We start from the raw sequence: 16,438 nt of genomic DNA, 5'->3' as shown, positions 1-16,438 counted from the left end.
CGTTCGACCAACCCGTCTGTTTGTGGGTGAAATACGCTGGTTCGAATCGATTTAATGCCCAACAATTTGTACAGTTCGCGTAGCGTACGTGACATAAACGCCGTGCCTTGATCAGTGAGGATTTCTTTCGGAATCCCCACTCGGGAGATTAAACTGAAGAGGGCGTCCGCAACACTCTTAGCGGAAATGTTGCGGAGAGCCACTGCTTCTGGATATCGTGTTGCATAATCCACAATGACTAATGCAAAACGATGCCCTCTCGCTGATCACTCTAATGGCTCGATGAGGTCCATGCCAATTCGTTCGAAGGGGACCTGCATTAATGGAAGGGGGCGCAAAGGCGCTTTTGGAGTGGCCGGAGGATTTACCAGCTGACATTCACGACAAGACGCGCACCACCTGCACACGTTCTCGTGAATGCCCGGCCAAAAGAATCGGGCCATGAAGCGATTTAGTGTCGCTGTTTGTCCTAAGTGTCCAGCCATTGGGTTAGAGTGAGCCGCATGGAAAAGCATTTCCCTGTGGCTCTTTGGTACTAATAACTGGGTTGTATCTTCTTTTGACTGAGTGTCTTGGGTCACTCGATACAACCTATCTTTAATAATCGCAAAATAGGGATAAGTCAGTGGTCGTCCAGGCTGGAGAGGCTGACCGTCGATCGTGCTGACCCTCTCAAACGCATTTTTCAGCGTGTCATCATGAGACTGCTCCAGGGAGAAATCATCACGGTCCGAGAGAATCAGTCTCCCGATTCCGCTCTGTTCCCCTGAGGCAGTCACCACTGGTCCCCGATCAGTCTCCCCTGCCTGCAATCGCACTTCCTTTCCCCGCGAGCATTTACTCCAAGAGGCACCCGAACATAAATGTCCCAATAATTTATTAAATGCGGGCCAATTCGTCCAATTCGGATTAACTGCCACCTCCACACTATGCTTTTGTCCCCTAAATAGAATCCTGACTGACACCAACGGATAACTCGCGATATCCCCGTGCACACAACGTACCCTAATCATGTGGCCTGTATCCAATGCCCCGGATGAAATCAGGCTTTGATGCACGGAGGTTTGGTTGCAACCTGAGTCCACCAAAGCCTGATATGTACCCCCCTTGATACTCACTGGTATCTGGTACTGACCAGCTTGACCGGGGGCAACCTGCAGGATCAATGTCCCCACCTCCATCACTGGACACTGGTCTATGAAGTGATCCGGGTCCCCGCAACGCCAACAGGCCGGCCCAGACCTGCCCGCCGCTCCAGTGGCGAAGAACGGGCCGGATGATTGGCGTGGAGAGAGGGGAGAAGCAGGCGCGGGGTCATGCCCGGCGGTGGCCAGTCCCGCCCCCCTGGGCGGAACACGAGGTGGGACCTAGGTAGAGGGACAGGTCTGGAGAGAGAGAGGGGTGGAAGAGAAGGAGAGAGAGAGAGAGAGACAGATGGCAGGGGTTCGCCGACCCCTGGGCACGCCACCAAGTGGTCCTCCGCCACTGAATCCAGCAACGTGGGCCGGTGGCACTGGACCCACTCGGCGGTCTTCTTCGGAAGCCGAGTGGTGAACTGTTCCAGCACCACCCGATCGATCATCTGCTCCACGTCACCTCCGTCGGCCATCAGCCATTTGCGGCACAAGTCCCGGAGCTGTTGAACCAACACGAAGGGCCGTCCCGCCTCCCCCAGCTCCAGAGACCGGAACAGCTGACGGTGCTGCTCGGGGGAGCGGCCGACCCGCTGCAGGATGGCCCTCTTGAGATCGTTGAAGACCAGGAGGTTCTGGATGGGCAGCTGCTGCGCTGCCACCTGCGACTCTCCCGAGAGCAGCGGGACCAGCCGCATGGGCCACTGGTCCCGGGGCCAACCTGACACCTCAGCAGTCTTTTCAAATAGGTCCAGGAAGGCCTCCGGGTCATATTGCGGGCCCATCTTCTGCAGTGGCAGCTGGAAGGGGCCAGCAGCTGCTGCGCTGGTCTCCGCGGGAACCTCCCGGTCTATCCAGCTCCGGAACCTTTCGCGGTCCTCCTGCTGGCCCTGGATGATCACCTCGAAGCGGCGTTCCTGATGTTTTCGGAGATCCAGCAGGGCCCGATGCTGCTCTTGATGAAGGACCGCGAGGGACGCGATGATGTCCGCAAATGGCGTTCCAGCGGCGGGGGCTTCCTGCATGGCGGCGGCTTCCGTCTTCCCTCCCGGGTTTCGGCACCAGTGTGGTAAAGGTTCTTGTGTAGTGGGAAGGAAGAGGACAGGGATCGGCTTTGACTGCTGACAGTCTTTATTCTCACCAGAGAAAATATCAAACACATAAACAAAAGGACGGTGCAATGCACACTCAATAATTCCACATCCAAGGACGGGCTTCACTCCAACACGAGCACGGCTCACTCAAAGTGACTGTCAGCAGTCTCTCTCTCTCCTCCGCTCCTGCTTCTCCTGGCGTTTTATCCTGTCTCCATGCCAATTACTGGAACAAGAAACAGGTGTTCGTGATTTACATTCAACCCGTTCAATCAACGCGCCTCCCCAGACGCTCCCTCCTGTTGCAGACCCCGCTAAACCACGCCCCCCTCGCCACACTATATTAATATGCCTAGCCATGTTTTAACATGCCATGCGGCCTAGTCAAAGTTTAGCAATAATATTAATTTGTAATTAAATACAGGATGTGCTCTCTCAGTTGAGAGAAGATCAAAACCATGAAATAACACTGAGCAATAAAGCCAGAGAAAAGAAAATTAAGGTTTGAAAAGCTGAAAAGGAATGAAGGTTTTTGAGGAAAATATTCCAGGATTTTTCTCCATATAGTGGACACTGGAGTTCAATGGGTTGAAGGTCCAAATGTCAGTTTCAGTGCAGCTTCAAAGAGCTCTACATGATCCCAGACGAGGAATAAGAGTCTTATCTAGACAAACTATACAAAAAAAAAAAAGATGTACTTTTTAACCACAAATGCTCATCTTGCACTGCTCTGTGATGCTCCACACATTACTTAATCACGTTGGAAAAGTCGTCAAATCGTCGTTGTTGTTTTACCTTTTTTTTGTAAGGGCCGTTTGACTTAGTATTTGTAAGTTCACTTTGTAGACACTGGATTGGTACTTCCGCCTACATCACGTGTGACCTTTCTAACATGATAACGTAATGCATGGCACACCACAGAGCAGTGCAAGATGAGCATTTATGGTTATAAAATATATAATTTAACTTATATTAACTACTATGTACTTACATTTAAATTGATCATTTGATACAATGCACTTATTGTGTACATACATGTTTTTACATTGTACTTATATTTTAAAAACACCTGCATGTAATTACATCTGTAATTACATTTATATTTACACTGTTGACCCATCCCTTACACCTTACCCCTACCCTTAAACCTACCCATACCACCAAACTTGTCCCAAACCTTCTCAATAGCAGCAAAACTGTTCACAATACAATATGAACAAAATAAGTACATTGTGCTTATTTTTTAATGTAAGTACAGTAGTTAAGGCCACCTCATATAAAGTGGGACCATCATTTATATTTTTTTTTAGAAAATGACCAATGGTTTCTCTAGATAAGACCCTTATTCCTTGGGATAACTCATATATCATAGGCTTATGGTATAATAATTTTTTATTTATTTTTTATTTTTTGCCCCACTATAGTGTGATGGAAGTGAGACGGGAAAGAGTGCTCAAAACTCTTCAGATCGCTTAATTTAGTGGAAAATAAATAGAAATCATAGGCGGAGGGTGAACCAACTCTAGGGTAAGGCTAGATGTAATGGTAACACTTTATTTTAGGGTCATTTAACTAGTTGCTTATTAGCATGCATATTACAAGAATATTTGCTATTTATTAGTACTTATTAAGCACATATCAATGCCTTATTCTGCATGACCTTATTCTAAATTCTTGATTCTATCCAATACCTAAACCTAAACTACCTTACTAACTATTACTAAGCAGTAAATTACGAGTTTATTGAAGGAAAAGTCATAGTTAATAGTGAATATGTGTTCCCGAAGGGATTCTTCCATGAAAACACATTTAAATAGAATGTCATGAAATAGTTACATGTCGCCCGTCAGCAACCTACACATGGCATCAACTCTCTTGTTATTAAAGTGGTTATGTTCACAAACCACTATAGTTTGAACAGACAAGCATACTGTATGCGTAATTTGGCATGGCAGGCACTTTGAATAATAAATAGCCTAACCATTGCCTAATGCAGTAATACATAGGTTTTCTTCAAATTCTGAGTGAATTATATCGCCTAGAAAGCATGCATAAAAGTGCTCCCTTTATAATCACTAAGCTGTCACTCATCTTAATTCATCCCGATCTCACAAAGTTCTGCTAATCGATTAAGCTGACTGTACAATGAATATCTTATTTAGCCTACATAATATCTATTCTTTTTATTTTATTAAAATTTAAATTATAATGAGAGAATTTGAGTGTGCAGATCTCTGCACTGGTTTTGCGCTCAACGTTTTGGCCAATGCATTCAAGAAATCATCAGATAGTATGTTTGTGATTGGCTACATTGCTCAACGCTGCAAAAATACATTGTAAATAGAAAAACCCTTTTATGTTAGTTTCAACGCTCTCAAGAGCACAGAATCTGTTTGTTTTTCAGTTTATGATGAGACTGAGAGCATTAGCGATTCAGTCAGAATTCAGAATTCAGCTCACGCACTGAACAAAACTCCTGCTTTTCATCGATGACTAGTCTGAACGCCTCTGATTGGCCATTGCAATTATAAGCTCAACAGAATCGTGTGTGATTGGTTACAGTGTGCAATGCTGTAAAACCCCTAAAAAGTATAATGCAACATGAGCACGTCTATATGTCTTCATGCCGAGAGTGGAAATGTGGCTAATAATTTCTGACTGGTAATGGAGTGGGCAATGGTAAGTCTAGCTATAGACACGCCCCCTACTTCTGATTGGCTACAAGTGTGTTGTGCTGCTGGATTTAATCCACTTTCAACAGTGTTTCTCAGAAATTGCTTACTGCACCTTTTAATACTAATCTAGGTTGTGCTTCCCAAAATCTACTATGGTCGCAAGTTCAGTCTTTACCAACAAGTCGCAACCATAGTTTTTAGGAAATGCATCCCTGATGACAGTTTATGATGCCTAACATAGCAACTCAACCAGGATTCGACCCTTTACTTTTAAATATGCCTTGGGCGGGAATTATCTAAATTAGAAATATTGTGTACTTTGTGCTTTGTAACATTGTTTTTATGCACAAATTGCAACATTACACACTAAAAAAGAAAATGTAAAAAGCATAGTAGGTCCTCTTAACTGCATAATGCTGAATAAATTACATTTTAGCCTACGCTTTTATGAAATGTACCAAGCTATTAAGGCCAAATTTAACAGAAACATTTTCCGTGCATAATTTAACTAGCCAAGTCACAGAATATATGATATTTCATTCATATGAAATATCAGAATGGCTCGCTTGGCTCAATTAAAGAACCAGAAGTGTAATCTTCCAGATATACTGTATATATTACCAAGAGTGTGTGTGGAAATGGTGCTATGTGTGTGGTTGAGGGCTCATATGGATGCGACTGAGCTTTTTTAATTTAATTCCAAAGCTCTTTAATTGAACAGGAATATCAATGAAAAGAGAATAAATGAATGATGAAACAGCCAATCAGGGAAAGAAATAAAGTGTTATAACTTTGTTGTTGGAACATGGCTTAAGGGCTGGGGCATTTGTTCCAGGATCACAGGGCAGAAATAACTCTTACTTTGACTTACATGTTGAGATCACAGTGTTTTGAAAGGAACTGCAGTCTCTGTCCTGGACACGAGCTGCCACATAAGCTTTCAACATCCTGAAAGAAGCCTTCACCACCTCTCCTCTAATCCTCCATCCCAATCCCGACAAGCCCTTTGTCGTGGAGGTAGATGCCTCCACCACAGGAGTACGAGCCGTCCTATCACAGCAGCAGGGGAACCCAAGTAGACTCCATCCATGTGCCTTCTTCTCCCACAAGCTCAACTTGGCAGAGATCAACTACGACATCGGCAACAGGGAACTTCTCTCCATCAAGTTGGCCCTGGAAGAGTGGAGGCATTGGTTGGAAGGAGCTAGACATCCCTTCTTGGTACTCAAAGACCACAAAAACCAAAAGGTTTAGCCAAAAGGTTTAATCCAAGACAAGCACACTGGGAGTTATTCTTCCCCTGCTTCATCTTCACAATCTCCTACCATCCTGGCTCCAGAAACATCAAAGCTGATGCCTTATCTTGTCTATTTACTCCTGAGGAAAATCCCAAAGAACCTGAAGCTATCCTTCCAGAGAAACTCATTGTCAGTCCCATCACCTGGTCTGAGGAAACCGTACCCTCCTCCAATGCCTCCGCCAACACTCCGCCGGGTTGCCCACCAGGCTTGCAGTACATCACCAGGACACGGCGCACTCCACTCATCCACTCTGCAAACACATCATTAGGCACTGGCCACCCTGGGGTCAATGAAACCCTCTCACTGCTGAAGGAGCGCTTCTGGTGGCCGAACATGGTAACTGACATCAGAAGTTACGTGCAGGGATGTAAGGAATGTGCCATCTCTAAGAGCCCACGCCATCTTCCATTAGGCAAGCTCCTTCCTCTGCCCGTTCCCAACAGACCCTGGTTACACCTAGGAGTAGATTTCATTACGGACCTACCTGCTTCCAAAGACTGTACCTGTATATTTGTGATTGTTGACAGACTCTCTAAATCCTGTCATCTGATTCCTTTAAAGGGACTGCCCACTGCCATGGGTGTGATAAGTTAGATCTATCTAATTACAGACCTATCTCAAACTTACCCTTTCTTGCTAAAGTTCTGGAACATGTCGTTGTGGCTCAACTCCACTCACACTTGTCTTCCAACAAGCTTTTTGAACCTTTTCAGTCTGGGTTTAGAAAGGGACACAGTACAGAGACAGCCCTGGTTTGAGTTATGAATGATCTGCTTGTCTCAGCCGACTCTGGAGCCTCCACCATCCTGGTCTTGTTAGACCTTAGTGCTGCATTTGATACAGTGTGCCATTCTATCCTGATAAATAGGCTAGAGAGATGGCTTGGTATCACTGGTACGGTGCTTAACTGGTTTAAATCCTACCTCACTGATCGTACCCAGTTTGTTGTCTTGGGAAACAACAAATCTGAACTTGGACAGGTGTTGTCATGGTGTTCCTCAGGGATCTGTAATGGGTCCTTTATTGTTTAGTGTGTATATGCTTCCTCTGGGACAAATTATTAGGAAATATGGTTTGGGGTATCACTTTTACGCTGATGACACCCAAATTTACATCAGCTCCAAATCTGATCCTACTCTCACTTCAACAATTCTTTCAGAGTGTGTGCAGGAAGTAAAAACATGGATGCACCATAACTTTATAAAATTGAATTGTTCTAAAACAGAGGTCCTACTCATTGGTACACCGGCGGTTATTCACAAGGGTAGCAATCTTAATTTGATTATGGATGACAATGTAGTACTTCCATCTGCTCAGGCTCGTAACCTTGGAGTGATTTTTGACACTCATCTGACACTAGACTCTCACATTAAGAGTATCACAAAATCTGCTTTCCATCACCTCAGAAACATTGCAAGAATTAGGCCTTTCCTCACTCCACCTGACGCTGAAAGGCTTATTCATGCATTTTTTACTTCTAGGATTGACTACTGTAATGCACTATTCATTGGTTTACCTGCTAAATCTATCAAACGTCTGCAGTATATCCAAAATTCAGCAGCTCGTGTTCTCACATATACTCCATCACGTCAGCATATCACAGGTGTGCTTCATAGTTTGCATTGGCTTCCAGTATAGTCACGTCTTGTTTTTAAAACTCTCACATTAACATACAAAGCTATACATGGAATGGCCCCTTCTTATATTTGTGACCTAGTGACCAGTTACACGCCTTCTCGTTCCCTTCGGTCTGCTGACTCCCTTACTCTTCAACAGCCTCCCTCTAAATTAAAATCTATGGGGGATTGAGCTTTTTCTGTTGCTGAACCCAGGTTATGGAATGCGCTTCCCATTGCTGTTAGAGATGCTCACACACTAGCCAGTTTTAAGAAGCTGTTAAAAACTCATCTCTTTAAAATTGCTTTTATGGACTGTTAGTAATTTACTATTGTGTTTTACTGTTTTGATTATTTTAGGTTTTTAATTTCTACTTTGTATTACATTTAATGTAGTTTTGTATTTCACTTGTTTGTAGCGCTTTGGGTTCCAGAAAAGCGCATTATAAATAAAATGTATTATTATTATTATTATTATTATGGAGACTGCTGAACTCATGTTTAATCAGATCTTCAGATACTACGGTATCCCCGAGGACGTCGTATCGGATAGAGGACCTCAGTTCATTTCCCAGGTTTGGAGAGCTTTCTTCTCACTCCTAGGTGTGACCGTCAGTCTATCATCTGGTTACCATCCGAGGCGAACGGCCAGATACAGAGGAAGATCCAAGAGATCGGTCGCTTCCTCCATACCTTCTGTCACGGACACCAGGACTCTTGGAACAAGTACCTGGGTTGGGCTGAGTATGCAAAAAACTCCCTGTGACAGCCATCTACTGGACTCACACCCTTCCAGTGCATGCTCTACTACCAACCCCTACTGTTCCCCTGGTCAGGGGAACCATTGAATGTACCATCGGTCGACTACTGGTTCCGAGAGAGCGAGAGGGTCTGGGACTCCGCTCATCACCAGCTTCAACGAGCCCTTTGCAGACGCAGGATGACAGCAGACCTTCACCAACGCTCCAGCATACCAACCAGGACAGAAGGTCTGGCTGTCAACCAGGGGCATCCATCTGCATCTGCCCTGCCGTAAGCTGAGTCCCAGGTTCATTGGCCCATTCACCATCACCAAGCAGATCAACCCAGTCATGTATCAACTCCAATTACCACCACAGTATCGCATTCACCCCACATTCCATTTGTCACACTTTCACCCCCCCTTATCCTGGGCGATGGAGCAGCCTATGAGGTTCGCGATATCTTGGACTCCCGGCACCGTGGTGGTCAGCAGGAGTATCTCATGGACTGGAAAAGCTATGGTCCCGAGGAGCACTCATGGGTCCCCCGAAATGACATTCTTGGTCCCAACCTGCTAGACACTTTCCATGCTGCTCATCCCTACAGACTGCCCCACGTGGAAGAGGAAGGCACACCATCCAATCACAGTGCACTCCATCACCAGAGTACTGATCACACGCACCTGCACTCAATCAGCACGCTCATCAGTCACCACATAAAAGACACTCACACACACTCAATCACTGTCCAGTCTTGTTCGCATTAGGACTTACCTCCATGCTTACCTCAAGGACTCCTGTTGTTATACTTATCTGTCTCCAGCATTTCCAAGTCTCCTCCTGTGTTCCAAGTCTGTTTGTGAGTGTCTTCAGTCTCCAGTGTCTCGTTTCGCCATCGTCATCCAGGATCATCATCTCTACAAATCACAAAGGACAGTATCACTTAACTATCACTCATCATTCACTCCAACATCATCCATTTACTCGCCTGCTGCGCTGTAACCTCTGCTGTGTGTCAGTAAACAACCATTATCTGTTACATTCAGTCTCCGGCCCTTCTGTATTGTAACACCAGCTCTGAAATTAATAAAACACTATTACACACTTTGATTTGAAGCTCAACATATATTCAAGGGAATTAACTACTACAATCCCAAGAAGATTAATAAAATAATCAAATAAAGAACACAATAAATAACACTATATATAGTGAACTTAAAAGTCTCAAAGATTTGATGCCACTAACAAGGCAATCTAGTGAAAGCTTGTAAGCACCATTATAATTTAAAACACAAAATTTTTGCTATAGGCAGACTGAAAAAGAGCTCTTATTCCCAGGAGTCGGATTTGAGCTTGCCAGATCAAGAATCTGCCAGAGACGGTAATTGAATGGATTTTAGGTGGTCTGTAGACTGTCAGGTTTAAGGCGTATGAGTTTCAGTGTAAATAAAAGCAATCTGACCTAACGAGTGAAAGTGACCCACTATTGATGAATTATTGATTACTTTTTCCTCAACTGCACCTTTATTTATTGGGCAAAAAACTCCAAAACTGCAGTTCTTGTGGGGTATTCCCTGTCTGCAGTGGTCAGTATCTATCAAAAGTGCTCCAAGGAAGGAACAGTGGTGAACCGGTGACAGGGTCATGGGCGGCCAAGGCTCATTGATGCACGTGGGGAGTGAAGGCTGGCCCGTGTGGTCCAATCCAACAGACTCAAGAAGTTAATGCTGGTTCTGATAGAAATGTGTCAGAATACACAGTGCGTCACAGTTTGTTGTGTATGGAGCTGCATAGCTGCAGACCAGTCAGAGTGCCAAAGATGCCTATCCAGGAATGTGTTGTACTTGATGAAATCATGTTCACCCCAGCATGCTTGGGAACTCCTTCAAAACTGGAAATATAAACATAGTTTCAGTAACTACTCAAAGTACCATATTTCCTTTTGTGGTCATCATTAGTTTTGATGACTTCACTATTATTCTAAACAGTGTACAATCCAATAGTAGGCTTATATTAAAGAACGAGTAGGTGTGTTTTAAACCAGATAACATCTGCTAGTAATCACAAACGTAACACTTCTCTGTCAAGAGAGCAAGCCAACAATCGTTAATTGTCAGATTTTAAAAAGAGAGCAGGAAGGGCTGTCCCTAACGCCTACATTTATACATTGAATGAACCCTCTGTTGTTTCTGCATTCCAATGAATATAAAACAGCTTGAAAGCAATCTGGGAGACCACACGTTATCGTTCTCAAAGCACTTCATGTCAACAGCAGTGCTAAAGTCAGCAGAAGGTAAAACATTTCTTTTAAAGTTACTCTGTCTTACCATTTTTGGATTAGGATGCAAATGTGCTGTGTAAGCTTTCTTTACTCATTTCAAATTTTGTCAGAAATGAAGTATGTCAAACTCCCTTATGTAATATTTTTTTTAGGGTGGAAAACAAGTCACTATCACATTTTGTCAATATTAGCAAGACAGACACTTATTTCATCCTCAGGAGCTTGGTGTTAGCTAAATATGTTAAACCAAAATTCAGAAAAGGCATGATTGCAAAATGAAGTGGTATTAATGGCTGTAGCATGATTTTGTAATCACAGCTCTAGATTTGTGCTTCAGAATGAAGACACTGCAGTTTTTGTAACACTGAATGCTCCAATCAGACAATATGAGGATGAAACATTTCTGCTCATCTGGATACAGCACTTGTTTTGATTCTATCATTTGTTGGTGCAGCTTGATGGCTCTTTGTTGTTTTCGTTTGCTCAATGCTGTTTCTCAATGTGTACTGGAATTACTTTAATAATATGTATGTTTTACAGGTCACCACTGTTTTTGCAACCAAGCTCAAGTCTTTCACCTTTGTGCCACTTCTAAAAAGACTGCCTGTGGAGAACAGGGTCTGGAAAAAGGTACTTCAGACAGGCAGACCAAACAAGGTGAGAAATACTCTTGACGGCTCGGTATGGTTCCTGTAAATGTATGCCATACTGTGGCATGTCCTGATATTGCTGAGTTAGATGCATTCCTGGCTCAACATATTTTGTTGATCCTGGAACAACATTCTAGTCTGAAAATTTAGTCTTAACCCTATTCCTACCCCTAAACCTAACCCTACCCATAAGCTATCCCAAAAATCAGAGTGAAATGATAGATGAATAACACTGATGCAGAAGCACCAATTCATGATTTTAAGCCTAAACTTGACATAATCTGTAAACTTGTCCCTCAAATCTGATTGGTTGATTTGAATGTTGTTCCAGGATCAACAAAAATGTTGACCCAGGAACATGTTGAACTCAGCAAAATCAGATTATGCCATAATGTGTCACTCAAAAAAGAGGAAACGAACATGACACTACTTGGAATTGGTTAATTATTTACTTTGTGCAGCTCCAAACCCATATTCCGTTGGTTTATTTTTCCATGGAACATGAGTGTTTTGAAGAATTTTACAGAATCGTATGCAGATCTTTACATACAGTGATAGTTCATAGTGAACATGTTTAAAGCACTAGAAGTATCATAAAATCAGTTTCAGACTTTCCTCAAAAGAAAAAAAAAAAAAAACATAAAAATAAAAAAACCCTATAGGTCATTTTTCAAGCACCTTATTACGGCCTATATTTACATTTTAAAGTCATGCGCCCTCTAGCTGGTGTAAAAATAATGACAGTGTTATGTTACGTCTGTTGTCATAAAAATATGACGGTCGTTGCCAATCAAAATGCATGTTCATTTAAATGCAATGTGAGAAATTTTTACACCATTTGTCCTATTTCCATTTAGCAAAACACATTTTTTATTAACGACTACACCTACCCCACCCCTAAACCTACCCTTAGTGAATTATAGTGCATATACACTTTATGAGCACATGTGTTCCCTGGGATCGCATAATCACATTGCAATACATTGTTATATATTGCAATGCTCTACCAGTTGAGCTATGCAAAACCCAAAATATGATGCAGATAAAAGGGAACAATGCATTAAAATGAAAGTGTCCTGTTGTCGATAGGGGCACAACTTTAGTAAATGCTCCTATGGGTCATATTTCAGGGAACTGACAAATTGGTTGGAGAACATGTTGGCTATTTCCCAAGCTTTTTGGAAGAACAGACCCATATTTAAGTCATAAATCACATATTTTTACCTCCACTGAAGCTCTCAATTGTATTTCACATTTAGATTAGTCCCTTTACATTATTTTTTGTGTTGTTTGATCTAAATGACATCATGTGCATTTGGAACAGTCACATTTGTGTGAACTATTTCTTTAAATAGCAAATACTGCACAAATCTGATAGAGGGAGAATTCAGTGATTACGGGTGAAGTTCTACCCAGAGTCCCTTAGCAGATGACCGACCTATGTGTGTGTGAAAGGGAAAATGTCAAAGGCATTTGCTGAAGGGCTTACACAATCAGGGTGGGTCATGTGTTCTTGCATGTGTGCAATACATGAGGGACATGGACTTCTGGTAAAAAGAGGCACAAGCTGGAACGGGAAACACACGCACATATAAATGCATTCACTGACTCTCTTATATCGTCAAGATGCTCAGAATCTAGAAATAGCCATCCGTAGCAGAGGCCTGCTTTGGGACAGCTGCCGTTTCAGGTTTGATGTCGCTTAGTAACATTTCCTGTTCCAATGTCAGACTTCACAAGAGCCAGGGGACTCTGAGAAGAGCATGGCAGAAGAGGGTGTCTACAAAGCTGAGGTTATTTACATCCAAGACCCTGAAGAGGGCCAGCTTGTTGCAACGCTCAAGAACACCACTAAAAGTGAGGTGAGTATTTTGGTATATTCTGTCAGAAAAGTTATATATAATAAAAATGTTATGACAATGACTGACTAGAAAAAAAAAAAGAAAAAAAAAACTATTGAAGCAGTGACTTTTCAGGCTTTCAGTCAGGCCACTTTCGTCAAATGTATATTTATTATAATGATAAATGCATACAGTTAGTGTTGGCGGTATGGATCTGTTCTGGGCAAACTCCACACGCCCGTCCATGCAGTCCTGCTTGGACAGAGCGGGGAGAGCAGCAAGTCAAACCCCCCTGGGCTATAGAACAGATCCAGTATCATACATACATAATAACAGTCACAATACATTAGTGTTGTAAACAGCTAAATACACAGGGAAAGAAAATAAAATTACTATATGCAAAGCCAGTCGTAACAGACACAGATTAGATTAAAGAATCCAGACAGGTGGAGTTGGGGATGGAGGAGGGAGTTAAATGCAGCGTGCAGCTAAGCAATAGAGAGAGGCAGAATGAATTGGCATTTAAATGTCACAACTGGATTGGTACGCGTCATGAAACAGCTGACTGTCAGCTGGTGCAAGCTTGACTGACGTGGCCTACCTGAACTAACACGATGCTTGATTTTAGAGATGAAGGACTGTTTGTAGAGTACAATGTTCAAGTTGCTTTCATATGACTCGAATGGGAGACATCATGATAATGATTATGCTGATCACACTCAGCTGTGTATGTGTTGATCAGAGGTAGTTACAGTCCCCTGTTAATTAAACACACACATGAGGGTGCTTACACAGTAGATACAGTTCTGACCATGCAATTAATGGATAGGAATGTTTATTGTGTCTAATTAGTCTGTGCCACTAGTGTTTATCAGAAGCTTAAAATAATGACTGTTTTTAAACGTGTTTCAAAGACTTCTCTCCCCAATGGTATGCCCAGTTAGGGTCACTTAATCATAAAGACCATTTGGTGCTGGAATCACAAGCCTGACATTTGAGATAGGATTTACGAAAGCACAGTTGAACCTGCTTCCAGTTGAAAGTGCCTCTCATTGGGCAACAAGTGAGAATTGATACTGATGCATCAAAAATTTTATTCAATAATGGGTTTTATTGTAGGCCCACCATGTAGTCTTATTGAACAGTTTGAAGAAAACAGTGATTAGTCATCATTGCAATGCAATCATTACTCAAATCTTTTCTGTTTATGGTTCTTTAATTTTCTTTCTTTCTCAGATTCAGTCAACTGACAATTTAACCCTTAAACCACTCACCACCCAAGTTGATCCTCACGCAGAATTTGGTAGCATAACCCCTGAGCCTGGCCCTGCCATGGAAACTGTTAACAAACACCCTGGCATTTCTCATCTAGGATTTCACAACACTTCACTGGCTGCTGAGGTCAGCTCAGGTCTGTTTTTAAATAGCTCATCCCAGAGAGAAGAGGTCCTTAGCCCTGCCAGCTCCATGGATTTTCTCACATCCCCTGCTTCTTCTAAGGAGTCTATTCTGTCCGAGGGCTGGGACAAGGAGAGGAGCTGGTCAGCACTCCACATGTTCTCACGTGATGGTTCTCCTGGTCCCCTTAGTCGCACAGTTTCCCCGTGTTCCTCCATAAGATCAGGGACCTTCACACCCTCTGTAGTGAGAATCAAGCGGCACTCTTTGGCTCCGGGCTCCAGTTTGCTGCAGATGTCGTCCACTTGCGTAACACCCTGCTGTGACAGTCGGGCAACTTCACCCTGTCCTCTTTCGCCCCGTGCCCGGCACAGGACTCCTCCAACCCAACTCTCCCTGCTAACGGCCATCCTCAGGAAAGGCCGTCTCCCTGTCCTATCCTCTTATTCTCAAAGACCTTACACGCCCTGCTGGCCCATCAGTCCAGTTAACATGTCCTCCTGTTTAGCATGCTCAGCTGCCTCTTCTGTTGCACCCATGAACATGCCCAAAGCAAAGTCTTGTACCTCCATAGATAGACCCTGTTCTAAATCTTGCCAGATTTTAAAGCCACAGCTTTGGAAACCAGAGCTTGTCGAGGCACCTGACGAAACCCCACTGACGAAACCACCAGAAAGTCTTGACTCGTGCCCTTTCACCAGTAGTAGTAGCATCGTCTTGCCTACAAGTCACATCCTTTCACCAAGCTTACCTGCAGTCCAGGCTCACCTCTCTAAATCAGGTCCCAAGGCAAATCGTTTGCCAACAGTTCCTAGCTCTCTTTTGTGTAGCTCCTACTCCCGCATGAGGTCCTCATCTCCTAAATCAAGCTCTCTGTCATGTTCCAGCAATGAGAACCATAAACATCCATCCATGTCAGGGGAATGCCTGGTATCTATGGATCCAAATAAGTCAGCTGAATCTTTAACATCCTTGATACATAAAGATGAAACAAAACCCCATGTTGGGTCAGAAAAATATTCATTGCCACTAAAACAGAGTCAGAAATCACCTGAACTCTCCAACGAACTATATCTGAAAGATACAGGAAGTCCATCTGACAATTCAGACTCCTTGGTACCAAAACCCACTCAAAGTTCATGTAAATCTCCCGCCTTTCCTACTCCGAAACACTCTTTTGAAGCAGAAAGTAATTCCATATCTCCAGTTTTAAGCCACAGAGATAATAAACAAAGTACTCTTTTCCAAAATGGTCGCAAAAATGATGTTGAAAGAGTGCACCTATCATCCCCGTCTCCCTCTCCTAGACTCATGGGTCTCACCCGCCTAACCTACACACCTCCAGCCTCTCCTGCTTGTCCTGCAGTCCACCCAAACTCTCGTTCCTCCACCCCAGATCGCAGCACCCTTTCACCCTCCCCAGCAGTCCCAAGCCGCCAGCTTTCCCCCTCACCCTCATACTCCTTCTGTTCATCACCCTCTCCATCCCTATGGGGCAGCACACCAGACTGCGCAGATGGGGACTGTAAAAATAGGAAGGTACATTGCATGCCATTTTGCTGTTACCTGCAAGCTACTTGCATGCTCTACTGCTGAGCAGTGGCAATCATGCAAAGAGTGATGTGCATTTCCAGGAGTGACATGCCTCCCACATTGCTGGGGAACATGATATGCATCATACTCATACTTGAGCAGTAGATCTTTAGCAA

General features: G+C 43.5%; 1 protein-coding gene across 4 annotated transcripts in view; it reads left to right on the top strand.

Annotated features, from left to right (window-relative positions):
- Positions 1-16,438, top strand: part of mlip (muscular LMNA-interacting protein) — a 61,490-nt gene that overhangs the window by 13,175 nt on the left and 31,877 nt on the right. For all 4 annotated transcript variants that reach the window (XR_010895233.1, XM_067386865.1, XM_067386864.1 and 1 more), the window contains exons 2-4: positions 11,381-11,497; positions 13,221-13,352; positions 14,568-16,268. Coding sequence is in view for 3 of the 4 variants with exons in the window: in XM_067386865.1 (XP_067242966.1) it covers positions 11,381-11,497; positions 13,221-13,352; positions 14,568-16,268 (1,950 nt within the window). In the remaining variant the exon portion in view is untranslated. The remainder of the gene's footprint in view (positions 1-11,380; positions 11,498-13,220; positions 13,353-14,567; positions 16,269-16,438) is intronic.

Source organism: Chanodichthys erythropterus, chromosome 5 (genome assembly GCF_024489055.1).
Source record: "Chanodichthys erythropterus isolate Z2021 chromosome 5, ASM2448905v1, whole genome shotgun sequence".
NCBI classification, from domain to species: domain Eukaryota; kingdom Metazoa; phylum Chordata; class Actinopteri; order Cypriniformes; family Xenocyprididae; genus Chanodichthys; species Chanodichthys erythropterus.
The sequence above is the reverse complement of the archived record's forward strand: the minus strand, read 5'-3'. Positions and strand labels throughout refer to the sequence as shown.